This window comes from Equus quagga, chromosome 13 (genome assembly GCF_021613505.1).
Source record: "Equus quagga isolate Etosha38 chromosome 13, UCLA_HA_Equagga_1.0, whole genome shotgun sequence".
Classification (NCBI taxonomy): Eukaryota; Metazoa; Chordata; class Mammalia; order Perissodactyla; family Equidae; genus Equus; species Equus quagga.
Window position 1 is genome coordinate 87,590,202 of NC_060279.1, and position 20,159 is coordinate 87,610,360.

Consider the following 20,159-nt stretch of genomic DNA (forward strand, 5'->3'; position numbering starts at 1 on the left):
TTGGGGTTTCCATTATGTGCCACATTCTCATTTTTTTAAATAATCTGGAACTAGTATTATTTCACTTATTGGGGACTCAATTCCTTACGTGTCAAATGAGGGTGCTAATCTCCCTCTGTTAGTAAGGTTGAAGAAAGAGTTATCTAGATACTAATGTATTTCAATGATTTTACAAATCAATGGTGACAAACGCTATTATGTCACAGATGTCAAGGATTTCCCAGATGCATACAACAGAGTGAGATGCAAAACCACGTGAGTTGAACCTAAAATATTATTTGTAGCTATAGATTCCACTCACATTTTCTAGAAATATTATACCTTCTGACCCACATGTAACCATGAAAAGAAGATGTTTTCCATCACAGGAAATGCTAACCTTATAATGAGAATCTATAAAAATGTATTGCAGTGCACACAACACTGAAGGACACCATTCAGGGAAAATAAGTTTCATCTGCATTGGCTCCTAGAACACGTGTTCTCCCTTTTGTTTAACACGAAGATGCAGCATGGTCTTTATTTTGGAGATGCCATTGTAACTTCACGAATCAGCATACAAGTAAAAAGAAAAAAAATCCTATAATCATATTTTAGAAAACACCCAGGGTGCTGTCAAGACACACAGCAAAGTCACCAGTGGCTGCAGCTCTAAAGCCCAACAGGACTGAGTGTTTGGGGAGGAAGTGATGCCACTGGGTGGGAGCATCTCACAGGCACGGACCAGGTCAGTCAACTCCCTTCTTGTTGCCAGCCTCCCCAACACAGAGATGCTCACTTGGTGTTTGGGGAATGAATGAAAGAATGAATGAATGGCTGCTACTTTCACGTCACTTAGGACCCCCTTCTTTCCTCTGTCCCAGATACTCATACAGACCCTAAAGAATCCTACACCTGACAGGACTGACCAGTTGAGGTCTAGATGAGGCTTGGCCTTCCATGGTCCAGCTGGAGCTGACGAGCTCCCTAGTGTGGACAACAGGGCTCTGAAATGACCTCAGATGGGAAGTGCTTAGACTCACAATGTCCCAAGCCTCTGGTGTCCTCAGAGTTCTCGGTCCAGGCTCCAGGGCTAGAGGGAAGTTCCAAGATCAGGGCAGCACACTGGGTCGGCTCCTTGTCTGCTCCCCACTGGGTGGGTATCAGGGTCTCTTGGTTGTGGGATATCCACCATGTCTATGCAGAGGAGGAAAAAGCTGCAGCCTGCAGTTCCTCTTCTGTGAAAGGCTGAGGTCGCGTGCTCCTCCCCAGCTTCCTCTAGGTCCCCCAGCAGCGTCCTCTCCTACTTGCATCCTCATTCTCCTTTCAGAGACAGAGCTGATGCCCAGAACCCTCTATCTCAGAGATGTTACAGCTGCTGCTGCTGCTGCCTCTGCTGTGGGCAGGTGAGTGGGTCAAGGGGAGAGGGAGTGGGTGGGATAGGGCTGCAGTTGACCCTCGTTTCCCTGCAGGGTCCCTGGCTAAGGATGGGAGATTCCAGCTGCTAGTGCAAGAATCCGTGTCTGTGCAAGAGGGCCTGTGCGTCTCTATGCCCTGCACCTTCACCTATCCCTGGAACTCCTTGACTGACACTGTCCCAGCTCACGGCTACTGGTTCTGGGAAGGGGCAAATATATACCATGATGCTCCTGTGGCCACAAACAACCCAGATCGAAAAGTGCAAGAGGAGACTCAGGGCCGATTCCACCTCCTTGGAGACCCCCAGACCTACAACTGCTCCCTGGACATCAGAGATGCCAGGAGGAGTGACAACAGAAAATACTTTTTTCGCGTGGAGAGAGGAAAGGAAAAACGGAATTACAAGTCTAACCTCTCCGTGCGTGTGATGGGTAAGGAGCGGGATCCAGGAATCACCACAGGGGAAGGACATGGGGGTCTCAGGGGAGGGCTGGGATGGGACCCCTCTTCTGGGAAGGGTTGGGGTACCCTTCAGGGCTTAGTGGGAGGAGCTGGATGAAAGCCTGAGGCCCCTCTCAGAGCCGCACCTTGGACTGTCCCTTCTGATCCCCGTGTCTCCCCATCTCCTCACCAGCCCTGACCCACACGCCCCACATCCTCAGCCCAGGTACGCTGGAGTGTGGACACCCCAGGAACCTGACCTGCTCTGTGCCCTGGGCCTGTGAGCGGGGCACACCCCCCATCTTCTCCTGGACATCAGCTGCCCTCACCTCCCTGGGTCCTAGGACCCACCTCTCCTCTATGCTCACCCTCACCCCACGGCCCCAGGACCATGGCACCAACCTCACCTGTCAGGTGCAGTTCCCTGCAGCTGGTGTGACTGTGGAAAGGACCATCCAGCTCAACGTCACCTGTGAGTGCTGGGCTAGGATACCTGGGTCCCTGAGAATGTAGGGGGCAGAGGGCCAAGCTGTGGACTCTCAGTTCTTTTGTCCTGGGGCCCTGGCTGAGTAGAGGACCTAGAAAGACACAAGCCCCGTCCTTCCTGCAGTTTCGTGGCTTCAGGGTGAGGGGACGCCCACGTTTATCTCCCCCAACCCTCTCCAGTGAGAAGGGAAATCCCCTCTTCTCATCCTAGGTGCTCCAGAGAACCCAGCCATCGGTGACTGCCAAGGGGATGGCACAGGTGAGAAGGAGCCACCTCCCATGGGGCATTGACTGGGTTGGAGTCTCTGCCAGGTCAGGTCAGAGCTGGACTCTCAGAGCTCACATGCTGGGGCTGGGGTTGGGGGCTGCAGTTAGACATGCGAGGACCCCTCAGGCCTCATCCTCCTATATTCTCCCACATCAATTTTGCCTGCATGACCCACAATCTCTTCCCTATCCATCCTAAGTCCGTTCTTTATCTTCCTCCAGTCACTGAAGGCCTTGGGGAAATTTTTTGCTGGACTTTATTTTTTAGAGTGGTTTTAGGTACACAGCAAAATTGAGAGGAACTTAGAGAGATTTCCCCTATACCCGCTGCACTTTCCCATACATGCACAGCCTCCACAATTTCAACATCGCCCACCAGAGCGTACGTTTGTTACAACCCGTGCATCTACATGGACACGTCATTATCACCCAAAGTCTACCGTTGACATTAGGGTTCACTTGTGTTGTTCTACCTTCTATAGGTTTGGGCAAATGTGTATTGACATGTATCCATCATTGTAGTATCATACAGAGTAGTTTCATTGCCCTCAAAATCTCTTTGGGCCATCTTTTGATTGCCAGTCTCCTGCCCTCATCCTGACCTCTCTCTGGAGCTCAGCTCCCTCCAATGCTCTATTCCCATGGGTAATGGCATCTGGTCCCCTCACTGGACAGTGAGCCCTACTAGGGCTTTCACAGCAGTGCCCATCAAACTGTTGACGGGTGATGCCCAGAGACACATCCCTCACCCTGGGTGTTGGGTTCCCAGGACACATGGCCAGGCAGGGCCAGGAAAGCTGTCTGGATCTGACATGAAGGTCTGAGAATTCTCAGGTTCCACCCCCTTCTGGAGATATGAAAGTTCACCTTTGACCCTCATGGTCTGGGTCAGTGGAGGATAAGAGAGGAGATTCAGACACCCTCCCTGGAAGGAAGGAGAGACAAAACCTTTCAGCATCCATAGGGCTCTCTATGTTGTATTTCTCTCTCTCTCTGGAATGCCTATGGGGCCCAGAGCCTCATGGTCCTGCTGCAGCCAGGTCTACGGGCTGCCGCAGAGAGACCCTGAGTGGAGAAGAACTTGCGTCATGGAAGAGATGGACTTTGTTGGACAGGAGTATGGGTACTGGACAGGAGGTGTCACATGGACTGTGTCCTTCTGGAGAAGGCTGAAGTCCTATGACGGGTGGGAAGACCCATTGGCTAAATCCTGGATAAGAGAGGAAGTGTGCCCTTCACTATGTGTTGAAGAAGAGAAGACATGTGTCTGTTCATCAAGATTGGAGTTCACCCAAAGTCTCTCTTAGCTGCAGGGGAACTGGTGACAAGGACAGGAGTGCTTCTGGGGGCCATCGGGGGAGCTGGTGTCACTGCACTGCTTGCTCTCTGCCTCTGCCTCATCTTCTTCATGTGAGCTGGTTTGGGTGTGGGCCAAAAGTTGGACAAGAGGGACCTGGTGGGGTTGTGAGGGCCCAGATCAAGGGTCGGGGTATGGTGGTGGTGAGAATCCAGCTGGTAGCCCCTGAGCCAGGCAAGAGTGTGTTCCCGGCCCTGCTTCCAGACATCCTGGAGTGTGAGTACCTTGTTACAAAGTCTAGTTATGAAGCATCCTGGGCTCACCGCACCCTCGACCTGCCTTGGTCACTCACTACAGCCTCAAAAGAGTGACCATGTGTCAGAGACCCTGGTGTCTCCCATCAGAGTGAAGACCTGTAGGACGAAAGCACCCAGGACAGTGGTGAGTGTGGATGACAGCAGATCAGCTTCCCTGGTGAGTGATGTGAGTATCCTGGCATTCTGTCTGCCTGCCACCTCTTCTAGAGGTGGCCCACGGTAATGCTCTGGGGCAACAATGATGAATCTGGTGTCAGAAGTTAGATTCTAGATACATTTTGAAGGTGGAGCCAATAGGAATTGTTATTGGAGTGATAGAGTACTTGTGGACCATGATCAAAGTTAGCTCACTGTGTGTACCTCATAGGTGTCATATCTGTCAATGATGTCTCCATAGATGTCAACCAAAGTCTTAGATATGCATAAATGATATAGATGTCCATAAATGTCAAATATGGCTCCAAAGATCTCATAGATGTCCATAGTTGTCAGCAATAACTCCATAGATGTCATAGATATTCATAGATGTCACAGATGTCCACAGATGTCAAAGGTGATTCTATAGATGTCCGTATATGTCAAAGATGACTCCATAGATGTCATAGATGTCTATTGATATCATAGATGTCCATAGATATCAAATATGACTCCATAGATATATAGATGTTCATAGAAGCCATAGATGTTCATATATGCCAAAGACAACTCCATAGATGTCCATGGATAGCCACAGATAGCCATAGATATCGTAGATGTCCGTGTATGTCCATAGACACCAAAGAGGACTCCAATGTGGTTGCCTTGAGCAACTTAAAGAATTGAATTGTCAATTCCTGAAATTAGCAACTCTAAAGGATGAGTACATTTTCAAGATGACATCAAACTTTATTGTAGTTACTATAAAAGTTTGAGGTACCTCTGAGACACCCAAGTGAGGATGACAAGTAGTTGGCAAAATTTTCGAGCTCAGGAGAGGGGTCCAGGTGGGAGACACAGAGGTTTGGGGGTCCTTCACATCAAGGTCTGACAGTGGATGGAACCACAAAGAAGAGAAGGGGTCCACAGACAGAGCCCTGGGACCCTCCAGCGTTTGGAATCAGGGAGATAAGGTGGAAACAGTAAGAAGACCACTGAAGAAGAATAAACAACCAGGAGGGTGTAGGGTTGGGTCCTGGTGGCCAAGGGGAGATGGAGCTTCAAGGAGGACAGAGTACTCATTTGTTTCATATGCTAATAATTCCAGTAAGCTAGTGTCTGAGAAATGACCATTTAAGTTTAGCTAAGTGATATCACAGCTGGTCTTCACAAAAGCAGATCTGGAGGCCTGATGGGGGCAGATATCCTGACCAGAGTGACTTCAGGAGAGAATGGGAGGAGAGGAAGTGGAACGACTCTTTGGAAAATGTTGCCGTTAATCTAGAGCTGAGAACCCAGTCTGCAGCAGAAAATGCTTCTACTCCTAAATCCTCCGGAGCTTCCTGGGTGAGAGCACTATGTTTTGTTTTAATGTGGTGACTCTTGGTTAGCTCTTGGATGGGGATTTTGTTCTCTGAATCCATCTTCATAGACTTGAGAGGGTCTGGAAATGCGGTTAATAATTGATCATGCCTATGTGAGGAAGCCTTCATAAAAATCCCAAAAGCATGGGGTTTGGGGAGCATCCAATTTGGTGAACACATGGAGTTGCTGAAAGGGTGATGCGCTCAGAGAGAATATGGAAGCTCCAAGCCTCTTCCCACCTACTTTCCCCTATTCATCTCTTCCCTTTGGGTGTTCATCTGTATCCTCTATCATTCCCTTTTAAAATAAGCTGGCATAAAGTAGGTAAATTGTTTTCCTGAATTCTCTGAGCCACTATAGCAAATTAATTGAATCCAATGAAGAGTCCATGGGAACCTCCAATTTATAGTCGGTTGGGCAGAAGCACAGGTGACAACTTGGACTTGAGATTGGCTTCTGTGGAGGGGGCAATCTTGTGGGACTGAACCCTTAGCTTGTGGGATCTGACGCCATCTCAAAGTAGATAGTGTCAGAACTGAGTTCAATTGTAAGACACCCAACTGGTGTCACAAAGAATTGCCTGTTGTGGGGGAAAAAAACCCCACACATCTGGTGTCATAAGAGTTGTGAGTGTGACAGTAGTGTGAGAGTAAAGGAGAGACACACAGGAGGAGGAGGAGTAGATTTTAATAAACACCTTCTCGTGTATCCAGTACCCAGCACATATGAAATCTCAGACAGACCATGATCAGTAGCTGTGTGACCTTGGGAAGCACATAACCTCTCTGAGACTGAGCTTCTTTCTCTGTCAAATAATAATATTTTCCACATAGGTCTGTGTGAGTGTTAAGTAGAATTGGAAAGAAACCAATAAGTGCTGTATTTGTTAGATAACTGAATAAGCGGGTACTAAAAATGTTTGATAAAAGAAAGAATAAATGTCATGTCGGAATCAAATTCACTTCATTGAAGCCTCTCAGCCTTCTCCTCTCCCCCTCCACTGCTCTGACCCTCTTCTCTGGTCTCCACACAGGATCACCAGCAGGAGTCTAAGTTACACAGCCCCACTGACCCCACAAGTTCTGCAGGTACCGCCTCCCCCTTGGAGATGGAGCAGGAGCTGCATTATGCATCCCTCAGCTTTCACAGGGTGAATCCTCAGGAGGGCACCTAAAGGACCCACTGAGGAACCAACGGGAGCATCAGGCTCAGCCAGAGCGTCCATATCCCCTACAGGAAGCAGGGCCAAAAGGATGATTCTTGGAGACTTCACATCCCCATAGACAATGGGTTTATAAACTATTGCATGTGAGTTTCCTGCTGTACTGGAACTATATTAGGCTTTGCAACCAGAGAGACCTGGGATCCAATCCATTCTCTCTTATTTACTAAGACTATGACATCAGGTGAGCCATCTTACCCTTCCATGTCTTGGCTTCCTGCTTTGTAAAATGGGAGTAAGAAGACTTACCTCACAGAGTTGCTGTGAAGATTATTAAATAAAAGTACATATGGAAAACACCCAGAATAAATCCTCTTACATTGTGGGAATTGGGTGCATGCTAGTTCCTTCTCCCTTGAACAAAGCAGCCTTAGTGACATTTCACCCAGAGGCTGGGTGTGCTCTCTCCCAGACACCACATTAGCAAAATGTCAGTTCACTCTCTTCTCAAAGCCCTCTCATGGATCCCTGCCTGACATGGCCTCTAGCATCATCTCGCTCCACTCCTGAATCTTCCCTTTCCATCCTGCCTGCCTCCTACTAGTCCTGTTATAAGCACAATCAGATACCGTTTAGGAAATTTCCTAAAGCTCAGAGCTGACCATACTCAAAATACTTCTCTATCTCCTCAGCTCAAAAGAATAATTTATAAGATTCTCAACTTGACATTCTAAGTTAAGGGTCAGGAAACTTTTCTTCTAAAGGGCCAGATAGCTAATAGTTTAGATTTGCAAGCTGTGTGGTCTCCAATGCATTTATGCAACTCCATGTCTGTAGCCAAAAGCAGCCATAGACAATGTGCAAATGAATTAACATGGCTGCGTTCCAACCATATTTTATTACAAAAGCAGGCAGCTCAAGTGCTGTGGTTTTCTGACCTCTCTTCTAGGTTGTTCTTCATCTCATTCTGCCTACTTCTCCATCACCACATGCTTACCCATCAATCCCTCCAGTCGTCCTCTAAGGACCTGCATTAGGACGCATTTCTCACTGTCTTTGTGCATCCACGTACCTCCTCCCTCCTGCAGGAAGGCCCATCATCAAGTCATCATCTGGCTAACACCTCCTTATCCTTCTAAATGAGCTCAAAAATATATCTGGGTTGAGAAGGTGGAGGGAAGCAGGAGCTCATAATCTTTCTGCTAAACAAACAGTAATATTTTAATTTTTATAAAAAACACTTTAAACAAAAATAGCCCCAAATTCACCAGCAACACCCAAACCACGAGAGGGATAAAGCGTTATGCCTTAAGTTCATAAAGTAATCCTTAAATAAACAAATGGAAGATTCTACTGTGGTGTAAGGAATGCCTGACCCCTAACTTCCTCCTGCCCGACATCCAGAAGGGAGAGTTGGGTCAGACTTCTGTTTACGATAATGTCAGGGTGGGTCCTATGGGTCAACCAGTCTGTTGAAAACATTAAAAATTGGTGGTTAGACTTGAATCCAAACAGGATGGCATCAACACATTGTTGCCTGCTTTTCCCCCCTATTGACGTAAATCCTGTAAATGGTGCAAGAGGCAACCAAAGGAGAACCCTGGAAGGTGGTAAGAGAAGACGAGCTGGTTCAGGGCCCCAAGACTGGAGGAACAATACAGAGGCAGGGCATCTCTGTTCCCCACTCAACAGAGTAAGGACACACAGATTCACTGTTTCCCAAATTCCGACTGAGAAACAGGAGGCAGCCAGGTAGGCTCATCCCTCTCCTGGATGGAAGGGGAGCCCCTTTAACAATATCAAGGGAGTCCACACCACCATCAAGGGGATCCATTAGAGTAAGAAATAAGTGTCCAGGAAGCGCTTACCTTCCCCATCAGACCTGAGACTATCCTCTCCTTCCATGAGACATTGAGACAGGTGGACAGAATGAGAGAAAGGGATCCAGGCATAGTGTCTGATAGTTCTGACCCTGACACTCAGTTTTCTCCTTTGTCAATGTGAAGGCTAGCCTCCTCACTTTCAGAGTTATTTTTGATTAATTTGGTGCAGCTGGCATGAAGTAAGCTATTTAAAGGAGCAGGACAGAGGCCAGTAAACACAGAGCCTGAGCAAGAACATCCCCTTGACCTTGGCTCAGCCAGGTGGGGAGGGCAGACATCGTCCACAGGAGGGACAATGCCTGAGAGTGAACAGGAGAGGTGGGAGAAGAAGCAGAGAGCGGAGACCAGTACCATGCACTCCTGATTTTCTGCTCCTCCCCTGGCTCCATCCAGCCCCACCTCTTTGCCCTCTTGGCCCCAAACTGGGACCATAAACCTTACCTTAGACCCTTCTTCAGAGCTGGGAGATACCTGGTCTCCAATCCTTACTCTGCATCAGCACCAGAGACAGCACCAGTTTCCTTGCCTGGGTCTCCCCAAGGACCAGAGTGTCCCATGGTGGATGGAGCATCCTGGGGGCCCAACCATTTACCAGCCCCCAGTGTAGAGTGGGAGGAGCCTGGGGATGGTTCTGGTGACATCCTAGGTCAATGATGCTGGTCAGGAGTGTCCAGGACCTTCCAGGGTGTGCTGCCATCCCCAGACTTGTGTTCTTCATCCTCTAGAGTTGTTAGCTACGGATTGGGTGCTGTACTGAGGTGAGGATGGTTTAGCCAGGGGCGTCCCAGGTAACTAGGTAGAATAACAAACCACTCTTTGGGCATTATTGATAAGGAAGTATTAATCATTCAAAGGAGACCTTATGCCATTTTGTAGTTGTTGTAAGACCTTGAGAGAAATAAACTTCCCTTTAAATTTTGTAGCTGGCCCCCACCCAGCCTGAGCCCCACCCATCCCTGCAGGAACGCTCTCTGTCTTTCTCCATCTGAGCTGATTTTCACTTTCACTCTGCCACAGGTTGTTCCTCTTTCTGCGTTTTCTCACATTTCTGTCTAGAGCCTTGTGTTCTCTCGCTAGGTGGTCTCAGACTCTCCAGGTCTCCCATCCAACTCTGCCCAGACACTTCCCGCTGTTACTGACCCCAGCTATCCAGAGCCCCAGAGTCGTGAAGCGGCAGGAAGTCTAGGACCTGATAGGGTTGGAAACAGGAACTTCAAGCCCTCCCAACATTGCCCTACATGTGCCCCTCTGTCGGTCCTCACCCTGCTCAGCAGTGACCCCTGAGGTCTGGCTTCCTCCTCCCTTATGACCTTTCCAGGATCTGCTACATCAGGTCATAGGGCCCTCCCCAGGGAACCTCTTATCTGAGTCCCCCAAACACCAGAACAGGGCTCACCAGCTCATCACCCTCAGAGCCAGCATTCTATAGGACTCTGACCTCACTCCTGTTTTTCTGGCAGTGTTGGGGGCTAGAAAGGAGGGATGAGGAAAACTTGAGCTCCTTTGCCACTCTGGACAGGAGAAGGTCCTGGACTCAAGAGCCCAGGGGGGAGGACAAGACACAGGGACATCATGATCATGATCATTGCCTCTCAAATCTGTCTCCCCACCCCCACCTCACCTCTGCACATTAGGAAACCACTTTCATGACTGGGTCCTGCCCCTACACAGAAAAACAAACAGACAAACTTGTTCACCTCTCACTTCCGGGGTCCCAAACTGTCCCTCCCCTGTGGTTGTGAGGAGATGGATGGAAAGGAAAGATATGTACATGTATGTTTCTTTACCAAAATTAAAGCAATGCTTTATGTGAGAGTTGCAACTTCCATTTTACCTTCGGATAGATTTGGGAAGCCTGTCATTTGGCACATATCCAAAACCTGCTATGTAATTTGTCCTTACTGTGCTCAAAGCAAGTCCACAGTGGTTGTGAGAGATACACATTCTTGCCTCCAAGGACTCACTTTCTATAGTTGGAACTTAGGTACACAGTTAAGGAGACTCGTCTTCTCAACTGCTCTCTACCCACCTCCAGTCTGTTCTCCATGGAGAAGCCACAGTGAATTCTAAAAACCCAGTGGTGTCCCTTTTCTGCTTCTATCCCTCCAGCGGCTCCCAATTGCCTAATAGAAACAGTCAAATCCTTTAAGATGACCCAAAGGTGTTACACAGTCCATCTTATTTTGCCCAGGGGCACCTATTTGTAATGCCTAGAACACGCAACAAAACAAAAAGCCGACACACACACAAGGCAAACACAAATTTATTCATTTATTATATCATAAAATTATGACTCTCATATAGTTATAAAATTAAACAAAAAATAATATTTTTTATTGTTGTAAAAAGACACATAACATGAGACCTACCCTCTTAGCCAATTTTTGGGGGGAAGGGGGGATGGAACGTGGGCAATTTATTTAATTTTATTTTTTATTTTTTGTGAAGACTATTTGCCCTGAGCTAACATCCGTTGCCAATCCTCCTCTACTTTTTTCTTTTTTGCTGGAGGAAGATTAGCCCTGAACTAACATCTGTGTCAATCTTCCTCTACTTTGCATGTGGGACATCTCCACAGCATGGTCAATGAGTGGAGTGGGTCCGCACCCAGGATCCAAACCCATGAACCTGGGCTGCTGAAGTGAAGCGTGCAGAACTTTAACCACGGCCGTGGGACCTGCCCCCTAACCAGTTATAAGTGTGCAGGGTTGTTAACTGCAGGTGCTATGTCATACAGCAGATCTCTAGAACTTTTTCCTCTTGCACGACTGAAATTTATACCCATTGAACAGCAACTCTACATTTTATTTAACTCATTAGTCGGAGAACAAGGTGGAAATGAAAGAAGCGCACATTTACATGGAGTAAAGGAATGCTAAAATGAATTTGTGAATGTATGTGAAACTGGCTTGGTGGGGGGTTTCAAGTGCCCCCCAGCAGACAGAATATGCATTTCCATGAACCTGAAGTATTTGCATTGCTATTAATTATCTACAAATTAAAGCATTGTAAAACAGGTCAAAGGCAATAAAATGCTACCATCAGATAACTTCGGAAGAGTGTGCTCTACAGAATGCATAGTTTTGCATTGGAGATAGTCAGTCATCTCATTTTTCTTATTCTAAATTGCCTTATAATTCTTTTTTTCATTATTTTATTAAAATCATAAAGATTTACAACATTGTATAATCCAGGTGTACATTATTATTTATCAGTTTCTGTATGGACTGCATCGTGCTCACCACCAGTAGTCTAATTTTTATCTGTCACCATACTTATGTGTCTCTTTATCTCTTTCAATCTCCCCCTAGACCCTGTCCCCTCTGGTAATCACAAATCTGTTCTCTTTATCCCTGTGTTTGTTTACCTTCCAAATATGAGTGAAATCACGTAGTATTTGTCTTTCTCTATTTCGCTTATTCAAAATAAGGCTTATTTCACTTAACATCATACCTTTCAAGGTCCATGTATGTTGTTGCAAATGGGACAATTTTGTCTTTTTTATGGCTGAGTAGTATTCCATTGTGTATATATATACACATACACACACACGGCATTTTCTATTATGAATAATGCTGCAATGAACACAGGGGTGCATAAATATCTTTGGATTGTTGAGTTAGAGTTCTTTGGATAGACACTCAAGATTGGGATGGCTGGATTGTATGGTATTTTTGTTTTTGATTTTTTGAGAAATCCTCATACTTTTTTCCGTAGTGGCTGCACCTGTTTGCATTCCCACCAGCAGTGTATGGGGGTTCTCTTTTCTCCACACCCTCGCTGATGTTTGTTGTTTTTTGTCTTGCTAATGATAGCCATTCTGAGGGGCATGTGGTGACATCTCATTGTGGTTTTGATTTGCATTTCCCTAGCAATTAGTGATGTTGAGCACCTTTGCATGTATCTGTTGGCCATCTGTATGTCTTCTTTGGAAAATGTCTGTTCACATCCTCTGCCAATTTTTGATCAGGTTGTTTGTTTTGTTGTTGTTGAGTTGTATGAGTTGTTTATATATTTTGGAAATTAACCCCTTGTCAGATACATGATTTCCAAATATTTTCTCCCAGTTGATGGGCTGTCTTTTCATTTTGTTCATGGTTTCCCTGCTTTGCAAAAGCCTTTTAGTTTGATGTAGTCCTATTTAAGTTTTTATTTTGTTTCCCTTGCCTAAGTAGACATGGTATTCAAAAAGATGCTGCTAAGACTGATGTCAAAAAGTGTACTGCCAATATTTTCTTCTAGGAGTTTTATGGTTTCAGGTCTTACCTTAAGTCTTTAATCCATTTTGAGTTAATTTTTATGTATGGCACAGGAAAATGGTCTATTTTCTTTCTTTGCATGTGGTTGTCCAGTTTTCCCAACACCGTTTATTGAAGAGACTTTTCTTTTTCCATTGTATGTTCTTGGCTCCTTTGTTGAAGAGTAACTGACCATAGCTGTGTGGTTTTATTTCTGGGATTTCAATTCTGATACATTGATATGTGTATCTGTTTTTGTGCCAGTACCATGCTGTGTTGATTACTATAGCTTTGCAGTATATTTTGAAGTCTGGGGTTGTGATGCCTCTAGCTTTGTTCTTTTTTCTCAGGATTGCTTTGGCTATTTGAGTTCCATATAAATTTAGGATTCTTTGTTCTACTTCAATGAAGATTGTCACTGGAATTCTGATTGGGATTGCATTGAATCAGTAGATTGCTTTAGGTAATATGGGCCTTTTAACAATGTTTATTCTTCTGATCCACGAGCATGGATTATCTTCCAATTTCTTTTTTCTCTTCTCCAATTTCTTTCAATAGCAGTTTCCATGTAGAGGTCCTTCATCTTCTTGGTTAAATTTATTCCTAGATATTTCATTCTTTCTGTTGTGATTGTAAATGAGATTGTATTCTTGACTTCTCTTTCTGCTCATTAACTGTTAGTGTATAGAAACGCAACTGATTTTTATAAGCTGATTTTGTACCCTGCAATTTTGCTGTAGTAGTTGATTATTTCCAATAGTTTTCTGATGATTTTTAGGGTTATCAATAAATAGAATCATGTCATCTGCAATCAGTAAGAGTTTCATTTTTACCTTTCCTATTTACAAGCAACTTATTTCACTTTGTGTCCAGTTTCGCTGGTCATAACCTTCAATACTGTGTTGAATAGGAGTGGTGAGAGTGGGCACCCTTCTCTTCTTCCTGTTCTCAGAGGAATGGCCTTTAGTTTTTACCATTAAGTATGATGTTGGCTGTGGGTTCGTCATAGATGGCCTTTGTTATGTTGAGGTATTTTCCTTCTAGAAACATTTTATTGAGAATTGTTTTTCAGAAATGCAAGTTAGATCTTGTCAAATACTTCCTCTGCATCTGTTGAGATGATCATGTGAGTTTTATTCCTCATAATGTTAATGGGGTGTATCACATTGATTGATTTGTGGGTGTTGAACCATCCCTGTGTCCCTGGAATAAATCCCACTTGATCATGGTGTATGATCTTTCTAATGTATTGTTGTATTCAGTTTGTCAATATTTTATTGAGGATATTTGCATCTATGTTCATCAGCAATATTGACCTGTAATTTTCCTTCTTTGTACTGTCCTTGTCTGGTTTTGGTATCCGGGTGAGGTTGGCTTCATAGAATGAGTAGGGAAGAGGTCCATCTTCTTCAAATTTTGGAATAGTTTGAGAATGATAGGAATTAAATCTTCTTTGAATGTTTGGTAGAGTTCTCCGGAGAAGCCAACTGGTACTTAATGAGATTTTTTTTGTTTGTTGTGGTGGGCCCACATTGCTATGAATTTCCTTCTTAGAACTGCTTTTGTTGTATCCCATAAGAGTTGGTATGCTGTATTTTCATTGGTCCCCACGTATTTTTAATTTCTCCTTTGATTTCTTCATTTATCCAATGGTTTTTTTGGTTGCATGTTGTTTAGTCTCACATATTTGTGGCTTTCCCAGCTATTTTCTTGTAGTTGATTTCTAGTTTCATAGCACTGTGGTCAGAAAAGATGCTTGAAATGGTCTTCATATTCTTAATTTTATTGAGGCTTGCCTTGTTTCCCAACATATTGTCTATGTTTGAGAATGTTCCACGTGCACTTGAGAAGAATGTGTATTCAGTTGCTTTTGGATGACATGCTCTATATGTATCTATTAACTCGATTTGATCAAGTTTCATTTAAATCCACTATTTCCTTGTGGACAATCTGTCTGGATGATCTATCTATTGCTGAAAGTGGGGGGGTGAGGTCAACCACTATTACTGGGTTGCTGTTAACTTCTCCTTTTCATTCTGATAAGAGTTGTAATAGTTGTTTTATATACTTCGGTGCCCCTGTGTTAGATGCATATATACTCATAAGTGTTATGCCCTCTTGGTGTAATGTCCCTTTTATTATTTTATACTGCCCCTCTTTGTCTCTCCTTGTCTTTTTTATCTTGAAGTCGACTTTGTCTCATATAAGTATGGCAACACCTGCTTTCTTTGGTTTTCCATTTGCTTGGAGTATTGTCTTCCATTCCTTCACCTCAGCCTGTGTCTGTGTTTAGAGCTGAGATGTGTTTCCTGGAGCTATCATATTTTTGCATATTGTTTTTTAATCCATCCAGCTTCTGTGTCTCTTGACTGGAGAATTTAATCCTTTTACATTTAGAGTGATTGCTGATATATGAGAGTTTAATACTATCATTTTATCTCTTGTTTTCCAATTGTTCTATATAACCATTGTTTCTCTTCCCTTGTATTTCTGACTGCCATTTCATTTTGGTAGTTTTCTGTGGTTGCTTTCTCTTTTTTCATGAATTGTGGCTCTGCTTGGATTTTTTTTATCGATTACCACGAGGTTTGTATAAGACATCTTGTAAATGAGAGAGTTCATTTTCTGATAGCCTCTTATCTCCATTAGCCTAAGTAGGTTCCATCGCTATCCTCTTCCCCTTCTGAGTTATGGTCACAATTTATTCTGTTTTGTGTTGTGAGTTGGTGTCTAAGTTGAGGTGTTTATAGTTACTTTTGATGTTTTCCTTCCTTTTATCTTTTAAGTTATAATTAAGTATTTGCTACCTTGTTCTGAAAGAGGGCTGTGGTTTTCTGATTTTGTCTGTCTTTTTTTATCTCCTTGCTTAAAGCTTTGTAGACTTTCATCTTTTTGTTTCAGGTAGGAGAGCTTCCTTCAACATTCCTTGTAAGGGAGGTGTAGTGGTGATAAACCTCCTCAGCTTTTGTTTATCTGGAAAAGCTTTTATTTCTCTATTATGTCTGATGGAAAATTTCACTGGATAGAGTATTATTAGCTGAAAGTTTTTGTCTTTATTATTTAAAATATATCATTCCATTCTCTCTTAGCCTATAAGGTTTCTGCTAGAAAATTCACTGAAAGAGAGACAAGAGCTCCTTTGCAGATTATTTTCTTCTGCCTTGCTGCCCTTAGTATTTTTTAATTTTTCATTAACTTTTGCCAGTTTTACGATTATATGCCTTGGGGAAGGTCTTTTACCATTGATGTAATTAGGAATTCAATTTGTTTCCTGTATTTGTAAGTCTGGTTTCTTCCCCAGGTTTGTGAAGTTCTCAGGTATTATTTCTTTGAACAAGCTCTCTGCTTCTTTCTCCCTCGCTTCTCCCTCTGGAATGTCTATAATCTTTATCTTGCTTTTCCTAATTGAGTTGATATTTCTCAAAGAATTCTTTCACTTTTTAAAGATCTTATTTCTCTCTCCTCCTCCATCTGAAGTGTTTCTCTATGTCTATCCTCTAAGCCACTAATTCTTTCCTCTATAATATCAGCTCTATTTTTTTAGGATTCTAGGTGATTTTTTATCTTGTTAATTGTGTTCTTCATATTCAGAATTGCTGCTTTCTTTTTATACGTTCAATTTTTTGGTTAAGTATTCCTTCTTATTATTAATTTTATTTCTGAGCTCATTGAACTGTCTTTTTGAGTTTTCTTGTAACTCGTTGAGTTTCTTTATGACAGCTATTTTGAATTCTCTGTCATTTAGGTTGTAAATTTCTGCGACTTCATGGTTGGTGTCTGCAGACTTGTCATTTTCCTTCTGCTCTGACTTGTGCTGCAGTTTCTCCTTGCGTTTGATGAACTAATCCTTTGCCAGTGCATTTGTAGTTATATCAGTTTGCACATTCCATCTGTTACCAGTGGGGGAAGTCAGGAGCTGTGGTGCTGATCCCACCCCACTTCCTGAAACTTGTTAGGTACAATAGGTGCTTCCCTTGGCTGAAGAAACATTCATAGGGGAGCTCAGGGCTGCCGCCTCCTCTTCTTACAGTCACACCAAGGTGGGTTCTGACTTGCACAACCTCGGTGTCACTATGGGTGCTCCTTGATCAGAAAGCATTTGTGCATGCTTTCTGCACACAGGGCTGCTGGGGAAGGGTGAGGGAGTGCTCACCTGTCTCCACTACTTCCTGGATAGCCAGTCCATCCACCTGCAGATGTACAGCTCCATGGGTCATCTTGTAATGCTGTGTGAGCATCCTTCATTGGTCAACGAATGTCCATTTAATTGCAGTTCAAGGCAGGAGAGAGAAAGGGAACAGTTCACTCTGCCATGTCACTCTGTGACTTGACATTTTAGTATTCATTCTTGGAAACTTTTTTCAAGTGAGAGGAATCAGCCATTGCTCTGTCATTGAGGTTGTGATGCCTTTACTCAGTATGCTGTTGCCGTTTCTTGGTGGTCATTAATTGTTGTAATGTTTAGGGATCTATTTATGTCTGTGGTCGCAATTACCAATCTCTTTTCTGTGGCTTCTGCTTTACCCACTTTGAGTTTACAAAGACAAACACTTGCTTTTCCTCCTGTGGCTTCATCTCTGTAGGACCACCCCACCTCCACCCCATTCCCTCCAACCCTGCAGATCTATTTGCTTTTCCCTGGACATGCACAGGCCTTGTTCCTCTTTGTGCTCTCTGTTCCTCCTTCCTACAATTCCCTTCCACCCATATCATCTTTCTGCCCCTGCATACCCCTCATACTCGACTTCACATGCTGTCCCCTCCAGGAAGCCCTCCTGGCCCTGCTAGTCTCATTTAGATTGATATCCTCAGAGATCCTGCAGCCCAGTGTCACCACAATCACATGTATCCTGCAGTGTTGTTAGCACCTGTTCCCAAGTCCCCACTCCCCACCAAATTGTGAGTTTCTAACAGTGAGCCCCCTCAGAGATATCTCATTAAGTCAGTCAACTGGTGTCAAGTGAAAGCAGAAATGATGAAAAAGTTTTCAGAGTCAATCTGGGTTCTGATTGAATGGAACATAGATCTGAGTTAGGGCTGACAACCTGTATGGGCATCTAAAGAAGCCCAAAACCCCCCTTCTGTGGTTTCTGGGACCTGAATCCAGGAAGACAGTCCATCAGAGCAGAGATGAATCTACATTATTGAGTGCAGAGAAAGATGGGGCCTAAGCAGTGACCTGGGCTCCTGCTCACTTCCTCTCTCTGGGTCCCTCTCAGACTCTGGGCCTCTGTCAGTCTCTGTCTGTGTGTCTGAGTCTGTCCCTCTCAGCCAATCTCCATCTGTATCTTTCCTCTTTATCTTGATCTCTTTGTCTCTCCCATCTTCTGTCTCTTTTTCTCCAGCACCCACAGTCCTGGAGAGTGGCTCATCTCTTTCAGTCCTGGACTACAAGTCCTTTTGTCTGGTCTGTGTTGTCAACAGCAACTCATCTGCCAGAGTGAGCTGGGCCCAGGAGAGCCAGATCCTGAGTTCCTCACAGCCCTCAAACCCTGGGGTGCTGAAGCTTCCTTGAGTGCACATCTGAGATGATGGGGAATGCATATGCCAAGCTCAGAACCCTATGGGATTCAGCACTTCTCTCTGAGCCTCTCTGCAGAGTGAGTGTCCTTGAGCTGCACACTGGACTTAAACCCCACAATGCCCTTCAGCTCACTGGTCCCTGAGCAGGTGGCCCCAGAGCCCTCTGTCCAAGTGCTGCAAGGCCAAAGTGTGGAGTGGGATGAGGCCTGGGTGTGGGTGGTCCCATATCCAGTGATGGAGGAGGGCCTGGAGAGCCAATGTCCAGAGTCCTGCTGGTAGCGGAAGGACACAGGATTGGGGTGGAACAGGTGAATCTGTCCTGGTCCCACTTTCCCACAGGGAGATCAGGGCCCATGGTGGAGGTGGTTCTGGTGGCCACTGGGAAAGCAGCTATGAAGACCCTGCTCCTCCTCCTCTGCTTCATCTTCCTCAAGTGAGCACTGCCCCCGGGAGAATGGGAGGCATGGGGGAGCAGGAGGCACTTGGATGAGTTCCAGAACCAGTGCCAAAGGGTGCTGGGTCAGGGGGCAAGGCATGCAGGAGGATGACTGGGGCTGTTTGGGGTGAGGATCCATACTGACAGCCATCAGGCCCACTTGAGTGTCCAAGATGGGAGGTCACTGTGTGGACAAGACGGCCTGTGGATCCAGACTTGTGCTCTCCCACCTCAGTCACCCTTCCAGCCTCTGTATAGGGAGGAAGAGGTGATTCTGCTGCCCGCTACAGCAGGATCTGACTAGACTGAAAGATTCTGGTCTCTTCCCTCAAAACGAAGTCCTGAAGGAGGATCAAGGCATTTCTCACAAGTGGCATGTGGGACAAAAACCATCCTGGGTTAATCCCTCAGGTGAGTGACACAGGTGTCTCACCTCCCAACTTCCCACTGCACACCTCCCCAGGGATGGTTCCCATGAATGCTCCATTCAGTATGGCCAAAGTAGAGCTACCATCTTCCCCTCCAGGGCGACTTCTCTGCTGGATCCTCTCACACACTGATGACAGCGTGGTCCCCATCTCCAAGGCCAAAAGCAGCATGTGGCTCTCCATTTCACCTCCCTCCTTTCTGTGTGATCTAATAAATCATAAAGTCTTTTCCATCCTTCATCCTAATCACGTCTCATTTTGCTACCCATCTTCTCCCCATCCCGACCCTGGTCAGTTCTAGGGCCTCATCTCTTCCCTTGGTCTCTCAACCCACCTCATCTCTGCTTCCACCTCTGTCCTCAACACAGGCCTCTAGACTGGGTTTTCAGAGACCATCTTTGTCCTGGACAATGAACAGCTATGTATCCTCTGCATGGCCAGATACATAGCTGCAATCCCCTCAGGCTGGATTTGAAGGCCTGGTGTGGACTGTCCCCTGCTAGACTCTCCTCGAGATCCTTCCCTCTTCCTGTATCTGGAAATGTGTCCACCCTCATCCGGGCCAAGGCTCTGAGACTTTGCATGTGCAGATCATTCTCCTGAAATGCCCTTCCTTCCTCATTCCTGCCTCTCCAAGTCCTGCTCATCCCTCAGGCTCAGTCATAAATGTCAACAAGTGTGTGTGTGTCATTGGAAAGTTCTGAACAGAGTGACATTCAGTCATTTATTCATAGACTCATTTAACAAGTGTTATTGCACACTTCCAATGGGCCATCATTGTCA

General features: G+C 45.2%; 1 protein-coding gene across 1 annotated transcript; it reads left to right on the plus strand.

Moving 5' to 3' along the window:
• The first annotated feature begins 1,264 nt into the window (after nucleotides 1–1,264).
• Nucleotides 1,265–18,576, plus strand: LOC124250323 (sialic acid-binding Ig-like lectin 13). The gene is given in 5 exon segments (XM_046682129.1): nucleotides 1,265–1,385; nucleotides 1,452–1,829; nucleotides 2,033–2,311; nucleotides 2,537–2,584; nucleotides 18,335–18,576. Coding segments are annotated over 5 exon segments (987 nt in total). The 5' UTR covers nucleotides 1,265–1,345.
• The last annotated feature ends 1,583 nt before the right edge of the window (nucleotides 18,577–20,159 follow it).